General features: G+C 46.1%; 1 protein-coding gene across 5 annotated transcripts in view; it reads right to left on the bottom strand.

Annotated features, from left to right (window-relative positions):
• Positions 1 to 6884: 6884 nt before the first annotated feature.
• The window catches only part of txn2 (thioredoxin 2), a 33550-nt gene continuing 14696 nt past the window's right edge, over positions 6885 to 25738 (bottom strand). The window contains exons 3-5 of one of the 5 annotated variants that reach the window (XM_033013516.1): positions 16569 to 16692; positions 10514 to 10638; positions 6885 to 7652 (exon numbers count right to left, since the gene is read on the bottom strand). In XM_033013516.1, the coding sequence (XP_032869407.1) occupies positions 10516 to 10638; positions 16569 to 16692 (247 nt within the window). In that variant the 3' untranslated portion in view covers positions 6885 to 7652; positions 10514 to 10515. Of the gene's footprint in view, positions 10639 to 16568; positions 16693 to 25738 lie in introns of all 5 variants that reach the window. The other 4 variants (XM_033013517.1, XM_033013519.1, XM_033013520.1 and 1 more) reach the window with 4 other exon arrangements.

Below are 25738 nucleotides of genomic sequence, written 5' to 3'. Positions count from 1 at the left end.
GGCCAGTTCATTGGCTATATTTAAGAGGGAGTTAGATGTGGCCCTTGTGGCTAAAGGGATCAGGGGGTATGGAGAGAAGGCAGGTACAGGATACTGAGTTGGATGATCAGCCATGATCATATTGAATGGCGGTGCAGGCTCGAAGGGCCGAATGGCCTACTCCTGCACCTATTTTCTCTGTTTCTATGTCTATGTTCTAAATGATTGTCTAAGGGCAAAGCCAGAGGATGCTGCAGTTTGCCATGGAAACCAAACTAGGTCGCTCCTGTGCTTCAGGACAAAGAAAAATAACCGGATATGTTTAGTTGCGACTCCAGTGCCATGTTCAGTGTCCTAGACCAACCAGGGATGGGCTGTACGCCAGCAAGCTAACGTCGACACACCCGAAACAAATAATTAACATTAAATTGGATTCAGATTAAAGCTGCCTCCTCACCAGCATGTTCAAACTGTGTATTCTTCAGGTTCAGACCCTTCTTCAGACTTCAAACTATGCACTGAAGAAGGGTTTCGACCCGAAACGTCACATAGCCAGTCTTTTTCTCCAGACATGCTGGCTGGCCCGTTGAGTTACTCCAGCATTTTGTGTCTATCTTGGGTTTAAACCAGCATCTGCAGTTCCTTGTTTAAGAAGGAACTGCAGATGATGGAAAAGTCTGAAGAAGGGTTTCGACCCGAAATGTTGCCTATTTCCTTCACTCCATAGATGCTGCCTCACCCGCTGAGTTTCTCCAGCATTTTTGTCTATCTGCAGTTCCTTCCTATACAAAACAGTGTATTGTTGGCTGTTATTTCACATTGGGAGCAGCTTGTTCGGTGTTGGTCGTGTAAAAAAGGTCTCAGATCAGGGGTGGGTTTGGGTTTAGGTTCTTTGTAGTGGGGCAGTGGGCGGTGGGGGTAGCTTGGTCCTATCCAGCGGAGTGCGTGCCAGAAGGAACATAGAGAGGCATCAACAAGGCTCAATGTCACAAAGGAAGGTGTGGAGAAAGTTGGAACTGGGACAAGTCCACATACCGATCCCGTGACTTAACCTGGTTGCAGTTGTACAGTCAGCACTCCTCTGCCTGCACCTTGCACATCGGCTCCATGTGCAGTGGTCACACACGCAATGTCGGAGGGCAAGCCATCAAACCTTACTTGTTCTGAAGGAGGTCCTCCATGGGTGTTTGTAGGCCGTCGTCTCCAGGATAATGTGCGATGGGAAAGAGTGGTGTAGGAATGGGGTCCGCTGTGCAACAACTATTGAATAGCTGAGGATCCTGACGGGAATCTCTCTGACTACGCCACATGTGGGGAATATCAATAAACACGTTATCTCTCCCATTGGACTCAGTCCAAGACTCATTAGATACATGCAAAATGCTGGAGTAACTCAGCGGGGCAGGCAGCATCTCTGGAGAGAAGGAATGGGTGACGACAGATCAAAGCGGATGGTGATCAAGGAAATGTAAAATGGTTCATTGTTGGCTGAGGGGAAGTTGACAACGAGGTATACATATTGTAAAATGAATCAGGAGGACAGTGAAACTAGTCAGAGAACTAGGGTGGGGGAGGGACAGAGAGAGAGGGTAAGCAAGGGTTACTTGAAATTGGAGAAATCAATATTTGTATTGTATCAATATCTGCACAAGCAAAATATGAGGGGCTGCTCCTCTGATGTGTGTGTGGCCTCACTCTGACAATGGAGGAGGCCCAGGACGGAAATGTCAGTATGGGAATGTGAATGGGAAGAGGAGTTAAAGTGTTTGGCAACTGAGAGATCTTGTAGCCCAAGGTGGACTGAGCGAAGGTGTTCAGCGAAACGATGGCCCAGTCTGCGCTGAACCATTTAGCCCAGACCAAGTGTAGGCTTGGCAATCGTTTCGCCGAACACCTCCGCACGGTCCGCTTTAACCAACCTGACCTCCCGGTGGCTCAGCACTTCAACTCCCCCTCCCATTCCATGTCCAACCTCTCTGTCCTGGGCCTCCTCCACGGCCAGAGTGAGCAACACCGGAAATTGGAGGAACAGCACCTCATATTCCGCTTGGGCAGTTTGCATCCTGGTGGCATGAACATTGAATTCTCACAATTCTGTTAGCCCTTGATGTCTCCTCCCCTTCCCAGCTCTCCCTCAGCCCTCGGGCTCCTCCTCCTCCTTTTTCCTTTCTTCTCCCCGCCCCCCATCAGTCTGAAGAAGGGTTTCGGCCCGAAACGTCGCCTATCTCCTTCGCTCCATAAATGCTGCTGCACCCACTGAGTTTCTCCAGCATTTTTGTCTACCTTCGATTTTTCAGCACATGCAGTTTGTTCTCAAACACCGCATTCTGGTGTTCGTACACCACTGTTCCGATCCACATAAACACAAGAACACCCGCTCGTTTTGATCAGAAGGGTCTTGTCCCGCGTCCAACAACTTCTGCAGCTGTCTCCCTGCCCGAAGCGTTTGAACTTTCCATTCTGTCAGCAAGAGGCAGTTTCAAGGCTTCCACTGCCTGGGAGCAGAGAGGCTTCACAGTGCCGACACAGTGACAGCAGCCGGCTGTGGGAAGGAGCGTGATAAATGTGCACGAACTGTGCGCAGAGGGCTGTCACTGCAGTATTCCAGCTGGCATAGGAGTCACCTGCCCCTTGCTGGTTGAGGTCACAGGTTGGGCGCAGGATGCTATCACTGCCCTGGCCAAGTGCCAGCACATGTTCCAACCCAGCAGAGCCTTTCACAGTCTCTCAACCAAACAAAACATGTGCAGCCTAGCTTGAAGTACAGGCAAACCTGACACCAGACTAATCAGCTGTGGCAGCTTTGTTGACTGAAGTCAGAGCAAAGATCTTAGATCTTTGGGTCAGAGCCAGCCAGTCGGTACTCTCTAAGGCACAGTCTGCCTTAGTAATTATCACCAAGGGAATGGGACTATTCCCCCCCTGACACCAACTAACTCTGCTGTTTGGCTCTGGCCTGGGTTACACAGATAAAGCTGATTGCGTTTGTTCCAAAGTCCGTGAAGTTTGAGGCATAACTTCTGGAACCGAAAAAAAAAATCATAGGGCGACTACTCCTTCCTCGAGAGGAAATAATACTACTTACTTTCTCAAATCAGTTCATGGACATCTTAAATCACCCCCTTGCAAGATGCCCAATGTCTACTTGACAAGCACTCCATCCACAACTAGGTAGAGTTGTGCGCCTTGGGCGCTGTCTGTGTGGAGTTTGAACGTTCTCCCTGTGTGACCGCGTGGGTTTTCTCTGGCAGCTCTGGTTTCCTCCTACATCCCAAAGACGTACAGGTTTGCAGGTTAATTGGCTTCTGTAACTTGTCCCCAGTGTGTAGGATAGAACGAGTGCAGGGGTGGGGAACCTTTATGTTGGAAGGTCGCATTAAGTTAGCTGTAATCTAATAAGGCCGCATTGCAAGAAACATCAATTAGATATAGGATTATTTCGTTGAATCTTCTTTAACTCTTTGGTATTTTAAATACGTTCATTTTAAGATTAAAATAAAAATAATAAATGATGAACAAAAGCATATTAATAAAAATAAAAGGATTTGTTCTACAAAATTTGGATTCATTCAAAAGGCCGCACTTAATGGCCTAGAAGGCCGCATGCAGCCTTAAGGCCGCAGGTTCCCCACCCCTGAACTAGTGCATGGGTGATCGATGGTCGGCAGGCCAAAGGACCTGTTTCTACACTGTATAACCATATAACATATAACAATTACGGCACGGAAACAGCCCATCTCTGCCCTTCTAGTCCGTTACTCTCACCTAGTCCCATCTACCTGCACTCAAACCATAACCCTCCATTCCTTTCCCGTCCATATACCTATCCAATTTATTTTTAAACGATAAAAACGAACCTGCCTCCACCACTTCCACTGGAAGCTAAACTAAACTTTCATTCCAACAATCCCTAGTGCATAGTGGATTCAATGTGCAACATCTTAAAAATGCTGTGCCGTTATTTGCTTAAGCTAATTAGACAGCAAATCCTGAAACCAGAACCATGCCAAGGACAATCCTTTGAGCACTAGATACTAAGGGGCTGTGCACCAGCCTCTCTCATACATTTGAATGAAGCAATCTGAAAGGATGAAACATTAGTAATATTGATATTTTGATAGGTAATGTATTCAGTTACGAGGTGGGGAAAATTAAGTAACAACATAGAAACATAGAAAATAGGTGCAGGAGGAGGCCATTCAGCCCTTCGAGCCAGCACCGCCATTCAATGCGATCATGGCTGATCGTCCTCAATCAATAACCCGTGCCTGCCTTCTCCCCATATCCCTTGACTCCACTAGCCCCTAGAGCTCTATCTAACTCTCTCTTAAATCCATCCAGTGATTTGGCCTCCACTGCTCTCTGTGGCAGGGAATTCCACAAATTCACAACACTCTGGGTGAAAACGTTTCTTCTCACCTCAGTCTTAAATGGCCTCCCCTTTATTCTAAGACTGTGGCCCCTGGTTCTGGACTCGCCCAACATTGGGAACATTTTTCCTGCATCTAGCTTGTCCAGTCTTTTTATAATTTTATATGTTTCTATAAGATTCCCCCTCATCCTTCTAAACTCCAGTGAATACAAGCCTAGTCTTTTCAATCTTTCCTCACACGACAGTCCCGCCAACCCAGGGATCAATCTCGTGAACCTACGCGGCACTGCCTCAATCACAAGGATGTCCTTCCTTAAATTTCTTTCCTCAAACATGTTCTGGTTGTATTTCTTTATAAGTTATGAAAAGGATAACATGCTTAGCCTTTCTGCTGAGGAAATGTAAACGCGGAGAGCTTCTTGCCCGAGGAATCTATGCTAACGGCCCTCCCGGTGACATACAACATCTGACCAATTTGTACTATTAAGTGGGGGCAGGATTGAGATACAAGGTCATAAGTGATAGGAGCAGAATTAGGCCATTCGGCCCATCAAGTCTACTCCGCCATTCAATCATGGCCGATCTATCTCTCCCTCCCTATCCTAACCCCATTTTCCTGCCTTCTCCCCATAACATCTGACACCCATACTAATCAGGAATCTATCTATCTCTGCCTTAAACATATCTACTGACTTGGCCTCCACAGCCTTCTGTGGCAAATAATTCCACAGATTCACCACCCTCTGACTAAATACATTTCTCCTCATCTTTTTACAAGGGACATTGATAGGATAGACTACAGGAAACATTTTCTCGTAGATTAGAGGTAGATGAGAGGATGAATTTTTGGTGAGTAAGAAATTTGGAGGGAAAATGAGGGAGACCCCCTTCACCCAGAGAGATAAGTCCCTGGAATGCACTGTCAGAGAGAGAGAGAGAGAGGTTGACGCTGAGTCAGCATTTAAGTGTTCGGATGTGAGCACTTGAAACACTTTGGCACAAAAGACCAGGTGGTGGGTCCTGTGAATGAGACGGTACCAGCCATGAAACTATTCATAACCATGTAATTATATGTTTAGTTTAGTTTAAGAAGGAACCACAGATGCTGGAAAATCGAAGGTAGACAAAAATGCTGGAGAAACTGAGCGGGCGAGGCAGCATCTATGGAGCGAAGGAAATGGGCAACGTTTTGGGCCGAAACACTTCTTAAGACTGAGATACAAGGTCATAAAGAATAGGAGTATTCGAATGCACTCCAATGCAACTGAAGATTAAGGATAAGGGGGAAATCTTTTAAGACCGAGATGAGAAAAACATTTTTCACACAGAGAGTGGTGAATCTGTGGAATTCTCTGCCACAGAAGGTAGTTGAGGCCAGTTCATTGGCTATATTTAAGAGAGAGTTAGATGTGGCCCTTGGGGCTAAAGGTATCAGGGGGTATGGAGAGAAGGCAGGTACAGGATACCGAGTTGGATGATCAGCCATGATCATATTGAATGGCCTACTCCTGCACCTATTTTCTATGTTTCTATGAAGAAGGGTTTTGGCCCGAAACGCTGTTTAGTTTAGTTTATTGGTTTAGAGATACAGCGGGGGAACAGTCCCTTCGGCCCAATGTGTCCGTGCCGACCAGCAACTCCCTGCATATTAACGCTATCCTACACACACTAGGGACAATGTTTACATTTACCTGTACGTCTTTGGAGCTTGAAGAGTAATATTCCTGGCCAATATTTATGCTCACTGAGGATGACCCAATGTATCATCTGCTGTTTGTGGGATCTTATCACAGGCACTACACATCGTTTTGTTACCTACATTATAGTATGTCACTATCCCCAAGCATCATAAGCCATCAGGGTTGTTAAAAGGCAATACAATAAAATTGCAGGAATATACACTTCTCAAAGATGCTCCTCACATCCTTTCTTGAATCTTTTTGTCCCAGCAACTCATCTGCTGCAATATCTAATAATGGTTTCAGAAATGCAGTTTTGACCTTACTTTTATCACTACTAGCACCTAGAACGTAAATGGATCAGGAATTAGAATCCTTATCCTTGCGTGAGCCAAGCTCACATCAGCACAATGGGTAGGAAAGAACTGCAGATGCTGATTTAATTGGCTATATTTAAGAGGGAGTTAGATGTGGCCCTTGCGGCTAAAGGGATCAGGGGGTATGGAGAGAAGGCAGGTACGGGATACTGAGTTGGATGATCAGCCATGATCATATTGAATGGCAGTGCAGGCTCGAAGGGCCGAATGGCCTACTGCACCTATTTTCTATGTTTTTAAATCAAAGATAGACACATATTGCTGGAGTAACTCAGCGGGACAGGCAGCATCTTGGAGAGAAGATATGGGTGACATTTCAGGTCGAGACTGAAGGAGGGTCTCGACCCAAAACGTCACCCATTCCCTCTCTCAAGAGATGCTGCCTGTCCCGCTGAGTTACTCCAGCATTTTGTGCCCGTTTCACAGATCAGCAAAGGTAGAAGTGGGGTAAGGGAGGGGCAAAACAAGACACCATCAAAACATTTAATTTGCTGCATTTATTTAATATAAATCTGTTACATTGGTGGCAAGATTTAACAATTAAAAAAAAAAAAGCCAAAAAATTGGTTTCAAAATGATCAGGGAGTAAATGACAATTGCTTCTTCCTTGCTGGCCCTCAACTTCAGTTCCACGTCATTCGAGTGGTCTGCCCAAGGAAATCTTCCAGTTAATGACAAAGTGTTTGTGTTTCTGCTGTAGGCAAGTATGTGCCCGACAGTGGAGCAAAGCGAAGCTGGAGATGTTGGCACGGTCGTGACGTTAAAACAAACCGCTGGGAATACTCAGCATGTCAGGCGGCATCCACAGAGAGAGAAACAGAAGGCAAATGGCCCTTCAGAATACTAACCGTTTCTCTTTCTACAGATGCCTGACTGGTTGAATATCTGCAGCGGTTTCCTTGTATCATTCCTCGCCACCATGCACTTGTTTAGAGTCCAGCAGTGTCCTTCATATTAAGCAGGGAGTTTCCACAGTTCTTAGACCCAGGCAAGTTACAAATTGTCACTTGCCACACAAAGCTGCTCACTCTTCTCTCCAATTCCACTGCTGCACCCATTTAGTACATGCGTTGGCAGCGCATGCCAGCAATCGCTAGAGACATGTAGTAATCTTGATCCACTTCCCAACAAAGGACTGCAAACATGGGATGATTTCCACCTCCCCTCGTTCTTCTCCATTGATCTGGGCAAGGGAGCAGAGGCAGGTTTTACTGGGAATAGTGCCTCGCTGTTGGAGAGTCTCTGCTGGCAATTGAATCCAAGAATCTTATCACTCGAATGCAACAGAAGTTGGACTGCTTTTATTTTGGGGGAAAAAACAGCAAATTATATTAAATGCATAACAATGACATCATTAGTGGACTCCGACCACTTTCACAGTGAAGGCTTGATCCCCATCCATAATACTGACAACAGTGTTCCAAACACTCTAAGTTGTGGAGGGATTATGTTCCTTTAAAAAAAACATCCACATTGTGATTTTCTGTAACGTAAACCCTCTTCTCATCGTACTCGGAGCCTGCTGAATAGAAGGATGGAGGGGAACACCACTTGAAGGTCATATGGGTGTCAGGAGTTACGGGGAGAAGGCAGGAGAATGGGGTTGAGAGGGGAAGATAGATCAGCCACGATTGAATGGTGGAGTTGACTTGATGGGCCGAATGGCCTAATTCCGCTCCTATCACTTACTCATGGAGGACACAGCAACAGAAAGCTTTACGCATCAACGCCGAGCTGAATCTCTCCTTCCCGCTCTCTATCAATTCTCTCTTCCTTTCCCAATTCTTACCAGCCAAAGGTCACCCACCCCTTCTCTCCAGAGATGCTGCCTGTCCTGCTGAGTTACTCCAGATTTGTGTGTCGATCAAAGATATCTTCAGTGCATCAACAAAGTAGTCTTTCTTTGCTGACTCTTTGACTTTTATTTAACTATGTACGCACTGTAATATGAAGAGCATTTGCTTCCCTAGCCGTGGTTGCTGAAGGAATCCAAAGCTGAGACCAAAGAGCTCTATACATTGGCAGCAAAGATTGAAATCAGCTACTTTTTTTTTCTGGTCGCCAGTACTAGACCCAGTTGGTTTCGGCCCGAAACGTTGCCTATTGCCTTTGCTCCATAGATGCTGCTGCACCCACAGTGTTTCTCCAGCATTTTTGTGTGCTTCATGTGTATGGGTTCACGGATTTACAATACAAACTGCAGTCGGGTGCTGCCCTACCCTGGCACGCTGAATGTGATGGAGCAAGGCTGCTGCCAGGCCATTCTCTCCATCATGAAGTATGCAGTGTCACAACTTGGGCAGCTCGCCACAACTTCAAAAGTGTGTAGAAAGCCTTCTTCCCCTTTCACTTCCCCTCTCAGACAACAGTATTGCATTGGTGTGAGGACATCGTCCTTCAAGTGGTTAGAGATAAAGCAGAAGGGAGTTCATGATGAATGTACTGCAGCAAGATTCCAGCAGAACAACTTTTCCGACCTGTCAAATGTTTGATAGTCTGCCTTTGTTAGTACATTGGTCAAAGTTCCACCAAGTATGAAGAGATCATGTGTTCAATATCAGGGGAAATGTTTGTTTCTGGCAGTAATTCATGACTGCTCACTCCTGCTCAAGTGCACAAAGCTATCTTTATTAAAATGGATGATTAACCAAAGAGACTGTTGTGGTGGGATCTATTTTAGAACCAATGAGAGATGGAGTTAGCAGCATTTCTGAAGAGTCCAGACCACTGACTCTTGCGATACAAACCTTTCTTTAGGTGGAGAGCCTAAATCTATTTCATGATTTGATTTATTAAATAGTAGTGTTCCAACCTTTCTAGCGTTTTTGACTTTGCATTCTGATTCTAGTTGCTGCCTGTAGTCTCTACAAGGCATCGAATATAGGAGCAAAGAGGTCCTTCTGCAGCTGTACAGAGCCCTAGTGAGACCACACCTAGAGTATTGTGTGCAGTTTTGGTCCCCTAATTTGACAAAGGACATTCTTGCTATTGAGGGAGTGCAGCGTAGGTTTACAAGGTTAATTCCCAGGATGGCGGGACTGCCATATGCTGAGAGAATGCAGCGGCTGGGCTTGTATACTCTGGAGTTTAGAAGGATGAGAGGTTATCTCATTGAAACATACGATTGTTAAGGGCTTGGACACACTAGAGGCAGGAAACATGTTCCCGATGTTGGGGGAGTCCAGAACCAGGGGCCACAGTTTAAGGATAAGGAGTAAGCCATTTAGAACGGAGACGAGGAAACACTGTTTCTCACAGAGAGTGGTGAGTCTGTGAAATTCTCTGCCTCAGAGGGCGGTGGAGGCAGGTTCTCTGGATGCTTTCAAGAGAGAGCTAGATAGGGCTCTTAAAAATATCGGAGTCAGGGGAGAAGGCAGGAACGGGGTACTGACTGGGGATGATCAGCCATGATCACATTGAATGACGGTGCTGGCTCGAAGGGCCGAATGGCCTACTCCTGCACCCATTGTCTATTGTCTAATCCAAGTTAAGCGCAAGTTATGACTTCAGGACCCATACCGCCCAACTGGGCAAAGCAGGATCACCACAGGAGCACGTGCAGCTGGGAAGAAACTGGGAGGAAACGCGGGGCCCGGGACACTTCGGATTCTACAGTGGCGCCCGCCCAGCAGTGTCCCACATGCGGCGAGCCTTCCGGGCCCGGATCGGTCTCACCAGTCACCTCCAGACACAAAAACAAAAACACTGAAGGTCATGGTCTTCTTCGACTACGAAGGACGAACAACAACAACAACAAAGCTTTGACGCTGCCAAAAGGTAGCTGGGATGGACACAAAATGCTGGAGTAACTCAGCAGGACAGGCAGCATCAGGAGTCAGTTTTCGATTTAAACTAGCATTTGCAGTTCTTCCCTACACAAAAGGTAGCGGGGGGGAGGGGGGGGGGGGGGGGCAGTTTGTGTATTGTGTGCAATAACGGCTACAGGTTTCACAGCATGACAGGAGATTGCAACCTCCTGGGGCAAGATTTACCAGCCGATGAGAGGGCCGCCACAGCAACCTCTCCCGGCCATCAGTGTCATTTTAGGATTTCATTCAAAATAAACATTTAGTTGGGACGTGGAGGATCATACAAGCATCTCAAACCTTTACAAGCTTGGGCAAATCAGTTTCTCGATAAACACTTCCAGGTCATCTTCACTTTTAACTCCTGCGAACCTGCCCACGATGTCACCATCTTTAATAGCTATTACAGTCGGGACTGCAGCCACCTGCAAAAGAAAGAACTTTACATTTGCATTTGTGCAATCGGAACTCAAAGTATAACACCTCACAAAATCCCTTTCAACGCAAGTGTTGGTGGGAGTCTGATTGGGGATGATCAGCCATGATCACATTGAATAACGGTGCTGGCTCGAAGGGCAGAATGGCCTACTCCTGCACCTATTGTCTATGATGCTGGCCCTTTACAATACCATTTATTGTCATTTGAGCCTCAGTGAGGCTCAAACGAAATTCCGTTTCCACAGCCATACAAACAAAGACAATTCCTACAGACATACACACAAATTAATTCACACAAACATCCATCACAGTGAACCCACTGTGATGGAAGGCAAAGTCTTTTCTCTCCCCTGTTCTCCATTTCTCTCCCGATGTCCAAGCCCCAGGCGGGCGATGATAAGTCACACGGCCATTCTAGGCCGTGCCGGGCGATTTACGGCCCCGCTCCCGGTCTAAAAGTCACAATGTTGGAGCCGCGCCGGGCGATGTACGGCCCCGCTCCGGGTCGTTCCAACCCCGCGACACGGGCTGGAGAAGCCGCGTTGCGGGAGCTCCGGGAAGCGGTCTCTCCACCCGGACCCGCGAGCTCCCGATGTCCCAGTCCACCGGACCTGCGGCTGCGTTGCTGGAGCCTCCGAGCCCCAGGAGTCGAGTCGCAGCAGCGAGTCACCACCACTCCCCACACTCCGAGGCCGGCCAGCCCCACAATGGTGAGTAGTCCGCATCTCCGCAGGCTCCGTGACTGGAGCCCCCGGGTCGTTCAGGTTGGAGGCCGCTCCACGGTGCTAGGCCCCAACGACAACGGAGACCAGACAGGGAAAAGGTCGGGTCTCCCGGACAGGGAAGAGATTTTTAAACCGCTTCCCCCTCCCCCCCCCCGCCCCCACACATTTAAAACCAGTATTAAAAAACACCAACACTACATTTAACTAGACAAAAAAGAAAAAAAAGACAGACAGGCTGTAGGGGCCGCTGCAACGGGTGAGTCGCGCCGCCAATCTCCTCAGTAACTCAGTAACGCTGAAGTAACTCAGCGAGACAGGCAACATCTCTGCAGAGAAGGAATGGGTGACATTTTAGGTCGAGACCCTTCTTAAACCAGCATCTGCAGTTCCTTCCTACACAATTCCAGTCTCTCCCTTTGTAAGAACAGTGACATCGTTAGCCCGGAGCTAGAGATGACGAAAAGAACGCATCTAGAATTTTAATGCCAGAACTTTCAATACAGATAAGTACAAGTTCTTCCACAAAATGGCATTTGATGCCAAGTCAATTGCTAATTTTAAATTTGTGATCAAGAACAAAAGTTATTTTAAAAATTGAGAAACGGTAGGTATAGAGTTGGGTTATAAATCAGCTCTGCTCTTACTAAACAGAAACTTTATGGATCAAACAGCCTACTCTAGTTCCTATACTTATTTACATTTATATTCTTTTATCTGTTTAGGCAAATGTGGTGGAATTTATACAGCAAAATCCATAAACCAATTACTTGCTCTTGGTGATATTGATTAGAATAGGTAAATTGGACAACATATAAATAATTTGCTGCTCTACTAACAGCCCCGTGGGGATTTTGTACAGCTGTCAATGGGCCCCTGTTCTTCAATCCCAAAGATCAGCCTTTATAATAACACTCATTCAGCTGCAGAAGACCATTGGCAGGCGAGGTGGCCTCAAGGCAAGCAGCAATCAAATGTTTTTAGGTTCAAATCAAGAAAGCCACCAACCTGTGCCAAACGTGCACTAAAATTAGAACAGAAATCGCGAGAAATACTCAGCAAGTCAGGTAGCATCCTTCGATCTGAAATGTTAATTCTGCTTCCCATTCCACGATGCTGCCTGATACGCTGAGAGTTCATGACGTGTTTCATTTCATATCATTTTCATTGTATTAAAATTGGTTTTGCAGCTGGGCATAACTAAAGATTTACATTTTCTATTTAGACAGGTACATGGACAGTAAAAGTGTAGAGATATGGTCTAAACGCAGGCAAAAATTGACTGGCTTAGATGGGACATTTTGGTCGGCATGGACAAGTTGGGCTGAAGGGCCTGTTGCTGTGCTGTAAAGGGCCTGTGGCACTTGGGCATCACGCAGATGGCGCGCAAAGATTCTGTACATCCCAAAATCCTGGAGCGCAGCGAGCGACTGCCTACGTCACCACGCACGCGTAATGCGCGCCGTGACCCGTAAATGATGTCGTGTAAATGACACGCAAATGACAGGCCCTTCAGACTAACCAGAGCCCTGAAAAACAACTTACACCTGCATGGAAGATCTCCTCCACGGAGGTACAATATAATGGATGGTGTAGCTGGCACACAGGTGGACATGGCAAGAACAAGTTGCCAGCTGTTGCTCGTTTCAGGATCCGCGGCACCACACAAATCACAATAGTTCCTGTTAACCCTCTCAGTTCACTGCTGCAAGTTTGTGATCTAATTAGATAACTCAGTGGTATTTATTATTACATTTTTATATTCTGGAAAAATTGCTTTGATCTTGATTACACCGTCTGGAAGCAGATTTAACATTAACTTTTCAAAATTTGGGGGATTACAAAAAGTTATTTCAAAAAACTATCATGGTATGTTTAGACCAACTGGCTGCTGCTTTTAGTTTAGAGATACAGCATGGAAACAGGCCGTTCGGCCCACCGAGTCCGTGCTATCCAGCGATCCCCGCAAACTAACACTATCCTACACACACTAGGGACAATTTACAATTTTACCAAGCCAATTAACCTAGAAACCTGTACGTCTTTGGAGTGTGGGAGGAAACTGGAGCATCTGGAGAAAACCCACGCAGGTCATGGAGAGAACGTAAAATCCCGTACAGAATCCAGCATCCGTAGTCAGGATCGAACCCAGGTCTCTGGCGCTGCAAGGCAGCAACTCGACCGCTGCGCCACTGTGCTGCCGCCTATGCTGTTGAATTCCATTCAGAGTTGCTCAAGCATCCAGTAGGGGTGCTGCATTGGTGGCAGCCTCTGCCTACAGCCTGTTCGTCTTTTCAATCTTTTTTTTTTTCAGTTAGTTTAATGTCTGTTTTGGGGGGAAACTTTAACTTTTCTATGTGGGGGAGGGGGGCAGGGTAAGGGGGAAACTGTTTCCCAGTCGCTTCCTGGCGGGGACGAGACTATTTCTCCGAGTCGCGTCCTCGCCCCCCCACCTCACGGAGCAGAGCTGCAACAGCGGCGGCGCATCGCTGGATTCACCGCGGAGCGGGCGATACCTACCTGGAGCTCCGGAGCGTTGGGCCGCTGCTCCAACATCGTGGAGCTGCGGTTTGGGTGAGCTTCCAACGCGGGAGGCGCTGACCGTCATCGCAGAGTCCTGGGGCTCCTTGCAGAGGGCCGCCAGCATCAGTCTCCGCCCGGCGCGGCCTGCGGACTTTGGGAGCCGCGGACTCCGGTAGGAGGTGGCCGACTCTGTTGGCCAGGCCGCTGAGGACGTCCCCCAGCCCCGACGTCGGACTTACATCACCCCGGCAGTGCGAGCCTGAATATCGGGCCGCCCGGTAGCGGCGACTGGGGAGGGCTTGGGGAGGCCCCGACCACGGATGAACATTGGGGAACATTAGAGGAAGATGACCGACTTTGGTGCCTTCCCTCACAGTGGGAAACTTTGATTCTGCTGTGTGGGGATGTTTTATTTTAAATTCTATCGCGTGCTGTGTTCTTTATTTTTATTGTATGACTGTATGGTTATCTAATTTCACTGTGCCATCTGGCACATGTGACAAATAAATGTATCTTTTATCTTGTATCTTGCATCCAGGAATTCTTCCCCAACTTTCCACAATATCACAGGATGAATCTCAGAAGCCTCACAATTTTTATTGTCCCTTCTGCTTTTGGAGCTCTGCACAAGGTCACTGTAATGTGCGGAGTGGGGTCGAGGAAAGAGCGTTCACGTCGCGCCCCTGTTTCCACCACCACGCAAAGAAGCGCAAGATAGACACCATTGTAGGGTGGGAGATTGAAACCTACACGTGGTCCGCCCTGTTTCGACGAATGCGTGCACAATCAAATAAGATCAAATAGAACAAGTTGTCCTCCAACTTTAGGCTGTGCATGCCATACGCAAGAAGAAGAAGACACCATTGTATGCAGATGCCGAGAAATGTGTTCAGCTCTGGCTGAACAACTTCTAATCTTGCGTGTGGACTCGATAAGAAGAAGAAATCTGGAAACCATTTAATCTTGTCTGCCTATAAACCTCAATTCCCAGGAATTCAACTTGGGTCAAACACAACTTCTCTGCCCTTCCAAATTTATCAAGCATTCCATTCAGGAACGTCAGAGAGAGAAAAAAATGAACAGGCTGCACTGGACCCAAATTAAACAGTTCTGTTTAACTGCTCCCGAATGAGCCAGTGAGTCAGGGCACCCAGCTGTGAACAGGCAGATGTGGATTCAAGTCGGCTAAACCCACTTCATACCAGAAAGACTAAGAACCGCCTCACAATCTCAGTCCCACTGTACGAGGTAATTCAAGAGTTCTCCCGAGTTTTCCCTGATTCGAACTCGGAGAATTACGGTAATAGCCTTCGTAGGTACTTGGGGCTCTCGTAGACATTTTTCACTGTGTTGAAAAAACTTCACGAGTTACCGCGTTTCCAGAGTACCTGCCGTTAGCATTACGAGCCGCTACTATACATCCACGAGCTCTGACGTAGCCGCTACGTACTTACCATGAGTTTGATTTTTTTTTAATTTATTTTTTTAAACTCGGGAGAGCTCTTGAATTGCCTCGTACAGTGGGACAGGCCCTTCATATGCAATTTGCATGTCTGATTTTTTTCCTCTGGTTCAATAATGTGTAAAATGCCAAGTTGGGCCCCATTGGAATTCCGATGTGTACAGGACCCAGCAGTAGGCATCCATGATCATCTAATACCAGATGTATTATAGCCTCAACCCAAAACGTCACCCATTCCTTCTCTCCAGAGATGCTGCCTCACCCGCTGAGTTACTCCAACATTGTGGGTCTATCTACTATTAAAATATTGTCCTGGTCAACCTCCCATCTTGTGTAAACTTTGATCTCTTCCAACACTCATCCTTCTCTGCCTCCGAATCTTCCCAACCCTCAGCTCCTTCAACCTTCAAGCTATCCATTTTCATACAATTCACCTGGCAACAGGCAATCATGCCAGAGACCCAGTAATCATCAAGCCCCGTCAACATCAACCTAAAAGGCGGCAGGGCAGCAGAGTTGCTGCCTCACATCGCCAGTACCCCGGTTCGATCCTGACTACGGGTGTGATCTTGACTACGGGTGCTAGTCTGTACGGAATTTGTACGTTCTCCTCATGACCCGACTGGGTTTTCTCTGGGCTCTCCGGTTTCCTCCCACACTCCAAAGTTGGTTAATTGGCTTGGTATAATTGTAAATTGTCCTTAACGTGTGCAGGACAGGGCAAGTGTGCGGGGGATCACTGGTCGGCACGGATTCGGTGGGTCGATGGGCCTGCTTCCATGTGGTATCACTAAACTAAACGAGATGGGAATAGCAAGCACTGCGTGTTTCAATCATGTTGTGCAAAGGAGAGGGAACGTGAGTGTGCACTATTTACTCGATGGTGAGGCAGCCATTCCACAGCAATGAGCCTGGGCAGCAAGAGGAAGATCAAATCCTATAAACGTGCCTGTTCTTATGTTTAAAATTTCAGGATAGTTTTGAAACTTTAAATCAAGGAGATTTAATGGGGTGGAAGATTGCAACTTTCATCTGGTACGCCCTGTTTAGACTAATGCAATCAATTCGACATGCACAAACGGAAGATCAAATAGAACAAGGTGTCCAACAACTTTAAGCTGTGCACGCCACACGAAAGAAGAAGGAGATTTAAAATGGGTTTTAAAAATAATCCCGCTGGCGCAGCGGTGATTAAATCCTATGGCCATACCTTGTATTTCATGGCGAGGTCTGTCTGGTCATCTATGTCCACTTTGGCCATAATGACTTTCCCTTCCTGCTTTGCCACGATTTTCTCGAGCCTCGGACTGAGCATACGACAGGGGCCGCACCAACTGCAGAGCGGAAAGAAGCAGGATGTGTTAATAAGGACAATCACAACACGAGTCCGAAGTGTTTGTATCAAGAACTCAGTAACATTTGGAAGGCTATTTTGCCAACGGATGCACAGTATCTCTAACAACTCTTCCCTGGAGACGATACTCAACGTGTTTTTTTATTTTATTTTATTTATTAGAAGTACAACACAGAGGTACCTTTTTACAGGTTCCCAAAATTATGTTAACAATACATTCTCTGTACAACTTCCATTTAAAAAAAAAAAAATTCTTAAAATCTTTTTTAAGAGATAGATGAGAAATAAAGAGATAGTAAAGAATAAAAGGTACACAAAAAAGCTGGAGAAACTCAGCGGGTGCAGCAGCATCTATGGAGCGAAGGAAATAGGCAACGTTTCGGGCCGAAACCCTTCTTCAGACTGAAGAATAGAGTCTAGTGTGTGTGAAGAGAAAAAGAGCTAGTAAAGAAAAGAAATAAGTAGGAAAGTGAAGCAGGAGGGAGATTATCCACTCGCCACAAGGAGATGCTTTTTTATATTCTTGATCATCTTTCACCCATACCTGAAATTTTTAATTTTCACGATACTGTTGCACCACATGAATCCAAAAAATCAATAAATGGAGACCAACTCGTTAAGAATTGGTCTCGTTTGTCTATTAGGTGGAGTCTCATTTCTTCCAGTGTTGACCATCTAGTTCAGTGATTCCCAACCTGGGGCCATATGGGGGCCATGGCAAATTTCAGCGGGGCCACAGAAACATTTTGGGATTTAGGGGGCCACCGGCTCAATGAAGGGGACCACAGAGCTACCTAAATTTCAGTTCTAATAAATTTCAATCTATGTAGTTGAAATATATTTTTAATGTATGATTATAAATGGTTGTTTTATTGTACCCACAAAATATTTTTGATGTTTGTGGAATAGAATAAAAGAGAATATATGTGCAATTAATAGAGACTGATATTTTTATGGAAGGTATTATAACATTGAAGTACTTTTTTTCCACTAATAATGTCAGGGGGGGCGGCATAGAAAAATTAAACGATCCTAAGGGGGCCATGAGCTAAAAAAGGTTGGGAACCACTGATCTAGTTGATTGCAGGCTTCACCCCCCCCCCCCCCCCCCCAACCTCCCTCCCACCCCCAACCTCCCTCCCCTCCCCCCCCCCCACACACACAAACTTGATATTGTCCTCATTCATCATTCAGACACATTCAAGTAGATTTTAACAGTGATCAAAATTAGGGACAACTACTGATTTCTTCCTTTTAATACTAGAGTCAGCAACAATTCAACCTCGCAATCAATCCAGAAGAAGACAGATGAGTGCAAGACGTTTTCGTTATAGCATGGAAACAAGCCCTTCGGACCAGCGATCACCCACACACTAAGTTCCATCCTACACACTAGGGACAATTTACAGAAGCCAATTAACCTACAAAACCTGTACGTCTTTGGAATGTGGGAGGAAACCAGAGGATCCGGAGAAACCCCACATGGTCACAGGGAGAACGTACAAACTCCATTGAGGCAGCATCCATAGTCAGGATTGAAAATGGGTCTCTGGTGCTGAAATGCCCCTGTCCCACTTAGGAAACCTGAACGGAAACCTCTGGAGACTTTGCACCCCACCCAGGGTTTCCGTGCGGTTCCCGGAGGTTGCAGGTGGTTGCCGGAGGTTGCAGGTAGTGGAAGCAGGTAGGGAGACTGACAAAAACCTCCGGGAACCGCACAGAAACCTTGGGTGGGGCGCAAAGTCTCCAGAGGTTTCCGTTCAGGTTTCCTAAGTGGGGTAGGGGCATGAGGATGCAGTTCTACTGCTGCGCCATGATGCTAAGATTGGTTAACGTGAACCCAATTAAGGGGTCAAATCGGAGACTTTTTCTGCTCGATAATTGACTAATTGATAAGTGAGAAAGGTGGAGAAGGTTAAAGCCGAGACTACCCCAGAGGCCATGCATTTGCCCAACTAACTGCAATGAGAATTTTTCACGGAATCAAATTTGAATCAGACCCGACCCCTCAAGCTCTTATTCACCGCAGCCTTCAACAAATCTCGTGCAGCTCGTCAGACTTCTCCACACATACTACTGACACCAACCAACTTCTCTGGACACTCTCCAAACATCACAGCCGCACCTATGGCTTGGTATTAGTGTTCGATCTGATTTGTACTTTATAATTCACACACCCTAGATTGTGTTTCATTTGGCAGCTGCCATCTTACAATGAAGTGATGTCAATGAACTTTAGTCTCGGTCTGATCTTTGTAGCTGCACCTAATTACTTCTTGGGACCAATTGCATTTCCTATTTTTAGCACCAAGTGCACAATGCCCCACCTTTCATTAAATTGCAGCAGGTTGCTTCATTACACACCCTCCCTCCCTCTGGCCGCACAGTACTCTTTCAGTACTTCTGCTGAGCTGATCTCTGGGGGAATTTTGTTAACAGGTAGAACAGTCGCCTTGTGGGAGTGGACAATTAACACCAGCAACAGAGCTGGGGTTGGGACTACCACACAAGCCACATCCAAGAGGCACCAATTCAAGCCAAACTTGGGAGGGATCGAATACTACGCAAGGAGCCATTTTACTCCCACCACCTATGTACATCACACATACAGGTCTATCCAGTTTAGCATGTCGGGCAGTAATGCCAACACTAAATATGACAAAGGCAATGCTGAAAAAGATGGCGAAAGCAGATTCAGCCATGACTTTTAAAAGCAAGTAGGAAAAAACTGCAGATGCTAGTTTGAATTGAAGATAGACACAAAATGCTGGAGTAACTCAGTGGGACAGGCAGCATCTCTGGAGAAGTCTGAAGGTGACATTTCGGGTCGAGACCCTTCTTCAAACTCCAGTCTGAAGATGGGTCTCATCCTGAAACATACCCTGTTCCTGCCTTCACCCCATATCCCCTGACTCCGCTAACTTTAAGAGGCCTTCCTAGCTCTCTATTGAAAGTATCTAGCGAACCGGCCTCCACGGCAAAGAATTCCACAGACTCACAACTCTGTGTGAAAAAGTGTTTCCTCATCTCCGTTCTAAATGGCTTACCCCTTATTCTTAAACTGTGGCCCTGGTTCTGGACGCCCTCAACATCGGGAACATGTTTCCTGCCTCTAGCGTGTTCAAATCCTTAATAATCTTATATGTTTCAATAAGAACCCTCTCTCATCCTTCTAAACTCCGGAGTATACAAGCCCAGCCGCTCCATTCTCCCAGCATAAGACAGTCCCGCCAACCCGGGATTTAACCGTGTAAACCTACGCTGCACTCCCTCAATAGCAAGAATGTCCATCCTCAAATTAGGAGACCAAAACTGCACACAATACTCCAGGTGTGGTCTCACCAAGTCTTGTTACCTAATGCAATTAGCCATCTTTGCTGTAGGTTTCTAAGAAGCTAAGTAGCAGTAGGCTATTTGACCATGGGAGTTATGATAGTTCACATCAGTGATAACTTCCCCCAATGGAAAACAATCCAAAAGTTGGGAACATGTGGACAATTCACCTCCTTTCCTTCACCAGCTACTCAAATGTATGGAAATAGTTTGTCGTTCTTTCAGCAGCTTTTATTCATGCAGAGGCTGTTTTAACCTTGCGATGGACTGAGCCTGTAACCTCTGGATAATCACCGCGCCCTTGATGAGCTGCAGTCTACTTTCACCATAAAAATGAAAAATAAATACGTCACTTAAATAAAATGCCACGAGCTCGCATACCTTCTTATTACCCTTATTCCAAATTTATGAAGTAACATTTATTGTAGATAAGGAAGTCATATAAAATTAGATCAATTGACATTTGAACCGCTAGATCTAAAATATCCTACACATTACTGTCTAGACAGTTCTGGCAATTCCACTTCGTTAAATGGTAGTGAAATATTTGCAGGAACACATCTCCTACAGTATCAGGAGCTCTTGATCTATGCTGGCATGTATGGTCAAATCCTACGTAATGAGTAAAGTTACTTTTTTTTAAAACAACCAAAATACAAACATATGGGAAGAAGTTAAAGGTAAAATAGTCCAGAAAATATGAGAAGCAAAATGCCTATTTAGGTCACTGTTCAACCGACTATAAGAATAATTAGAGTTTAGTTTAGAGATACAGCGCGGAAACAGGCCATTTGGCCCACCGGGTCTGCCCGTACACTCACACAATGACAAACACACACAATGACAAGCACACACAATGACACGCACACACAAAATTACACTCACACAAAATTACACACAGACACACAAAATGACACACACAAAATGACACACTAACACACACACTGACACACACAATGAGACACACAATGACACACACACACACAATGAGACACACAATGAGACACACACACACACACACAATGAGACACAAACACACACAATGACACGCACAATGAGACACACACAGACAATGACACACTAATTTAAAATTTACAGAAGCCAATTAGCCTACAAAGCTGTACATCTTTGGAGTGTGGGAGGAAATCAGAGCTCCCAGAAAAAACTTACGCAAGTCACAGTGAAAACATACAAACTCCCTACAGACAACACCCGTGGTCAGGATCCCGCTATAGGATCTTTGGTCAGGATCGAACCAGTGTTTCTGGCGCTGTAAAGTAATACCTCTACCACTGTGTCGCTGTGTCGCCCCTTTGGATATAAAAATAACTCTTAATCTGACAAAATGTACCATGGGTGATAATCCCAAAGTCAATTTAAAGTCTAGACAATGATACAAGACACAGCCAAGCAGTTCGGGAATGTCTAATCACAAAATGGTGATGCCACTTTTTGCTGGTGTTAGTTCAGACCTCCGCTGCCTTCCTCTCAAACATTCCCAGTAGCTGAGTCAGACAGCACAGATTTTCTTTCCTGTAACAAGGATTTTTTGAGCCAATTCATTTCTCTTACTCCCTTACATGTAAAAAAAAGAGTGACTATTTAAACCAAGCCTTTGGCAGAAGATTGCTGGGTTTTTAAACAAGTTGGATGCAGAGAAACAAAGTTTCCTAGCCAGGGAGTGTGGAACAAGGAGGCATAACAATGACGGAGCTGGGCCACACGTACTTCCTGACTGAGTAATCAAAATCTGGAACTCTCAAAATGTTCTGCTTCAAGGTCAGTAGTAATTGGAATTTTCAAACATGAAATTGATAGCCTGTTAAGCAAGAGTATAAGGATTACAGAACCACAGTACTGCAAAACCAGATCGACCTTGATCTATTGCAAACACCAGAACAGGCTCAAGGTACCCAGCGCCCTTTAAGCCTGTATTCTGTAAACAGACAGTAGTCTTTTGCAGATCGTTGTGGAGCAGCGAGACAGATAGTTGTACAGTTTAGCCACAGTCTGCTGGGTTCTTTAAAGGATACAGAGCTGAAGGGAATGTTTTTATCCATTTAAACTCAAAATAGCTCCCGGTTGGATTGCAACCTTGTCAAGGTCGGGGAGCTTGTGTGTCTCAGTGACCCCTAGAGCTACGCCAGCGGGAGATTCGTCTCCTGTTAGGGTCTCCCATGCTGGACAGGTGGCAGGGTAGAGGCGAGACGAAGAGCGATCCACTGGTCCTCCAGGTTGGGGGTTGAGCACAGGGCTAACAACCCTGTCTCGTAAAACAAACATGTTACGGAAACAGCAACTGAAGGAATCAACGCTACTGAGTGGAGGACTTTTGTTGCTGACCTACATGCCAGGAGGCATAATAGGCAGTAAGTAAGTAAACTCAAAATAGAACATCTCAAAATCTCTCAAACCCACACATGCTTGCAGCAAGAAATCGTTGAACTACACATGCCTTTTTCTCCCCCCCTACTTCCCAATTTAAATGTCAAGACGCAATTTTAACATGGTCACTGCAATATCAGGTGAAACCAGACATTAAACCTGCAATTATTTGGACAATATTCAAAGACCTTCTTGCACAGTCATGTTTTATATATCGGATTATCACCTCAAAAATTGGTATCTTCTGAACAAAACTAGTTTGTCACAATTCAAATTTACAGTAGTGCTGTGTGTTTTAATATATTAAATCATTACATTATAAGGCCGAATGGCCTACTCCTGCACCTATTTTCTATGTTTCTATTTGGGAAATGCTCTGAGATGGGTTTAATACTTATCCATATGAAAGTGTTTGAACACACTAATTAATCGTCATAATGGTTCAATGGTACTTTATTTGTCACGTGTATCCAGGTACGGTGAACTTCATTGTTGTATACAGTTCAGTACAAGTATCACCATACATAAGCACTTGGGTACATTCTAGATAAGCATCTCAGATACAGTACAAGTATAGAGAAGTAGTACAGAGTCAGAATAAAGAGTCGCCAAATTTGGCACCATTTTCAAGTCGCAGTTGTTTTAAGTGCAGGCCACGAAGGCCAGTTATCCTGGCAGCATTGCAGGGTTGGCCTAGCCAAGTTTGACCGTTGGTGACCTCCAACCCTCCACTGTTGCTCTGTGCCGCTGCAGGCTGCTTCTGGACATAGAAACATAGAAAATAGGTGCAGGAGGAGGCCATTCGGCCCTTCGAGCCAGCACCGCCGTTCATTGTGATCATAGCTGATTGTCCCCAATCAATAACCCGTGCCTGCCTTCTCCCCATATCCCTTGATTCCAACTAACCCCTAGAGCTCTATCTAACTCTCTCTTAAATCCATCCAGTGATTTGGCCTCCACTACCCTCTGTGGCAGGGAATTCCACAAATTCACAACTCTCTGGGTGAAAACGTTTTTCTCACCTCAGTCTTAAATGGCTTCCCCTTTATTCTATGACTGTGGCCCCTGGTTCTGGACTCGCCCAACATTGGGAACATTTTTCCTGCATCTAGCTTGTCCAGTCCTTTTATAATTTGATATGTTTCTATAAGATCCCCCTCATCCTTCTAAACTCCAATGAATACAAGCCTAGTCTTTTCAATCTTTCCTCATATGACAGTCCTGCCATCCCAGGGACCAATCTCGTGAATCTACGCTGCACTGCCTCAATCTCAAGGATGTCCTTCCTCAAATTCGGAGACCAAAACTGGACACAATACTCCAGATGTGGTCTTACCAGAGCCCTATACAACTGCAGAAGGTCCATGCGCTCGGCCTCTTGGAGCGGCGTCCGGTCCGGTCCGTCCGAGCCCCATGCTGTTGTAGGGCCTCCTTCGGCCCACTCCACCGTTGAGGCAGTGCACCTCCTCCATCCGACCTCTTCCACTTTGGACGGAGGAGCCTGGGCTTCCGGGCGGGTTTCCAGACTGGATCCCTAGTCCATGGCTGCAAGCCGTGCCTTCCGGGTGGTTCCAGGCCTGCTGGTGGGTCTGGCTGTGGCAGTGTACCGGTCCTAGTTTAGTTTAGGTTAGAAATACAGCATGGAAATAGGGGCTTCTGCCCACCGAGAGCATGCTAGCCATCGATTATCTTTTCACACCAGTTCTAGGTTATCCTACATTCTCATCCCAACACATTAGGAGCAATGTTACAGAGGCCCAATTAACCTACAAACCCGCACATCTTTGGGATGTGGGGGGGGGGGGGGGGGGAAACCAGATCACACAGAGGAAATCCACACGGTCACAAGGAGAATCTATGAACACCACACAAACAGCATCTGAGGTAAGGGTCAAACCTGGGTCTCTGATGCTGTGAGGTAGCAGCTACACTGGTCTAAAATCAAAAAGGTACAGTAAACCAGGAAAAATAAATTGTATTGATATTTATATGATATATCAGAACATTTTAAATTGCTATTATCAATGTAGTTTTGAGCCGTATATTGTTGGAAATCCAGCAAGCAATGAATTGAACCCGACTTTCCTCAAACAGCAGGGCCATAATAATCAGCTTTTAGATTCACTGAAGGATAAATACTGGAGAGAACTGCCTTCTCTGCTTCAAATTACAGCCAGATATCTATCAAGATAGGAATGCTGGGCTTCAGAACATTTATCGTCTGCAAGATTGTGCCTTCCCCTTTGCAGGATCACAATTCAAGTGAAGCCAGCGCCCCAGAGCCACATATTTACACTGTTGGAGGAATGAGTCCAATTGCTGAGCTTTAAGGGCCTGTCCCACTTACGCGACCCGTCATCGGTCGCCGAACATTTTCAACATGTTGAAAATCCAGCGGCGACCAGAAAGACGCTACGACTCTTTGGGTGACTAGGAGACAACTCACGACCATACAGGCGACACCCTGGTGACATGTCACGGGGTGAAGCATGTATGGTCGTGAGTAGTCGCCCAAAGAGTCGTACCTTGTTCTGGTCGCCGCTGGATTTTCAACATTTTGAAAAATTTACGGCGACCTGTAACGGGTGCCGGCAATCGCTGAAAAAGTGGCGTAAGTGGGACAGGCCCTCTAATTAATACAAACAGCATAGTGAGCTTCTGCCTACAGTCTGTTTGTTTTTCCATCTTTTAAAAAAATTTCTTTGTGGAGACCCTTTGCCGAGGGCCGCCAGCGTTGAATCTCTGCCCAGCGCGGCCTGTAGACTTCGGGAGCCGCGGTCTCTGGTAGGAGGTGGCCGTTTCGGATGTCCAAGCCACGGAGGATGTCCTCCAGTCCCGATGTCGGACTTCCATCACCCCGCGGGCCTGAACATCGGGCCATTTGTAGCAGCGACAGCGGGGCAGGGGGGGGGGGGGGTTGTTCAGGAGACCCCCCTGACCATGGGACGACAACAGAGGAGGATGACTGAATTTTGGTGCCTTCCCTCTCACAGTGGGAAACATTGATCCCGCTGTGTGGGGATGTGTGTGTGAAAGACTATCGTGTTCTGTGCTCTTTTTTATTCGTATGGCTGTATGGCGACCACACATTTCACTGTACCAATTGGTACATGTGACAAATAAATGTATCTTGTATTTGGTGAAGCACAAACCCTTTGCAATAGTTTTGTCAGCTAGAGTATCTGAAGTCGCATTTCAAATACCTGAACGTCTCATTTGTCTTGAGTTGTTATCACTGTTACATGTGCAAAAATGCATTCTCCCAACCACGGGTACCCCAGCACAGTAATCTTTCTGTCATGTTATCG

The sequence above is a fragment of the Amblyraja radiata genome, chromosome 38 (genome assembly GCF_010909765.2).
Source record: "Amblyraja radiata isolate CabotCenter1 chromosome 38, sAmbRad1.1.pri, whole genome shotgun sequence".
Taxonomy (NCBI): Eukaryota; Metazoa; Chordata; class Chondrichthyes; order Rajiformes; family Rajidae; genus Amblyraja; species Amblyraja radiata.
The sequence above is the reverse complement of the archived record's forward strand: the minus strand, read 5'-3'. Positions and strand labels throughout refer to the sequence as shown.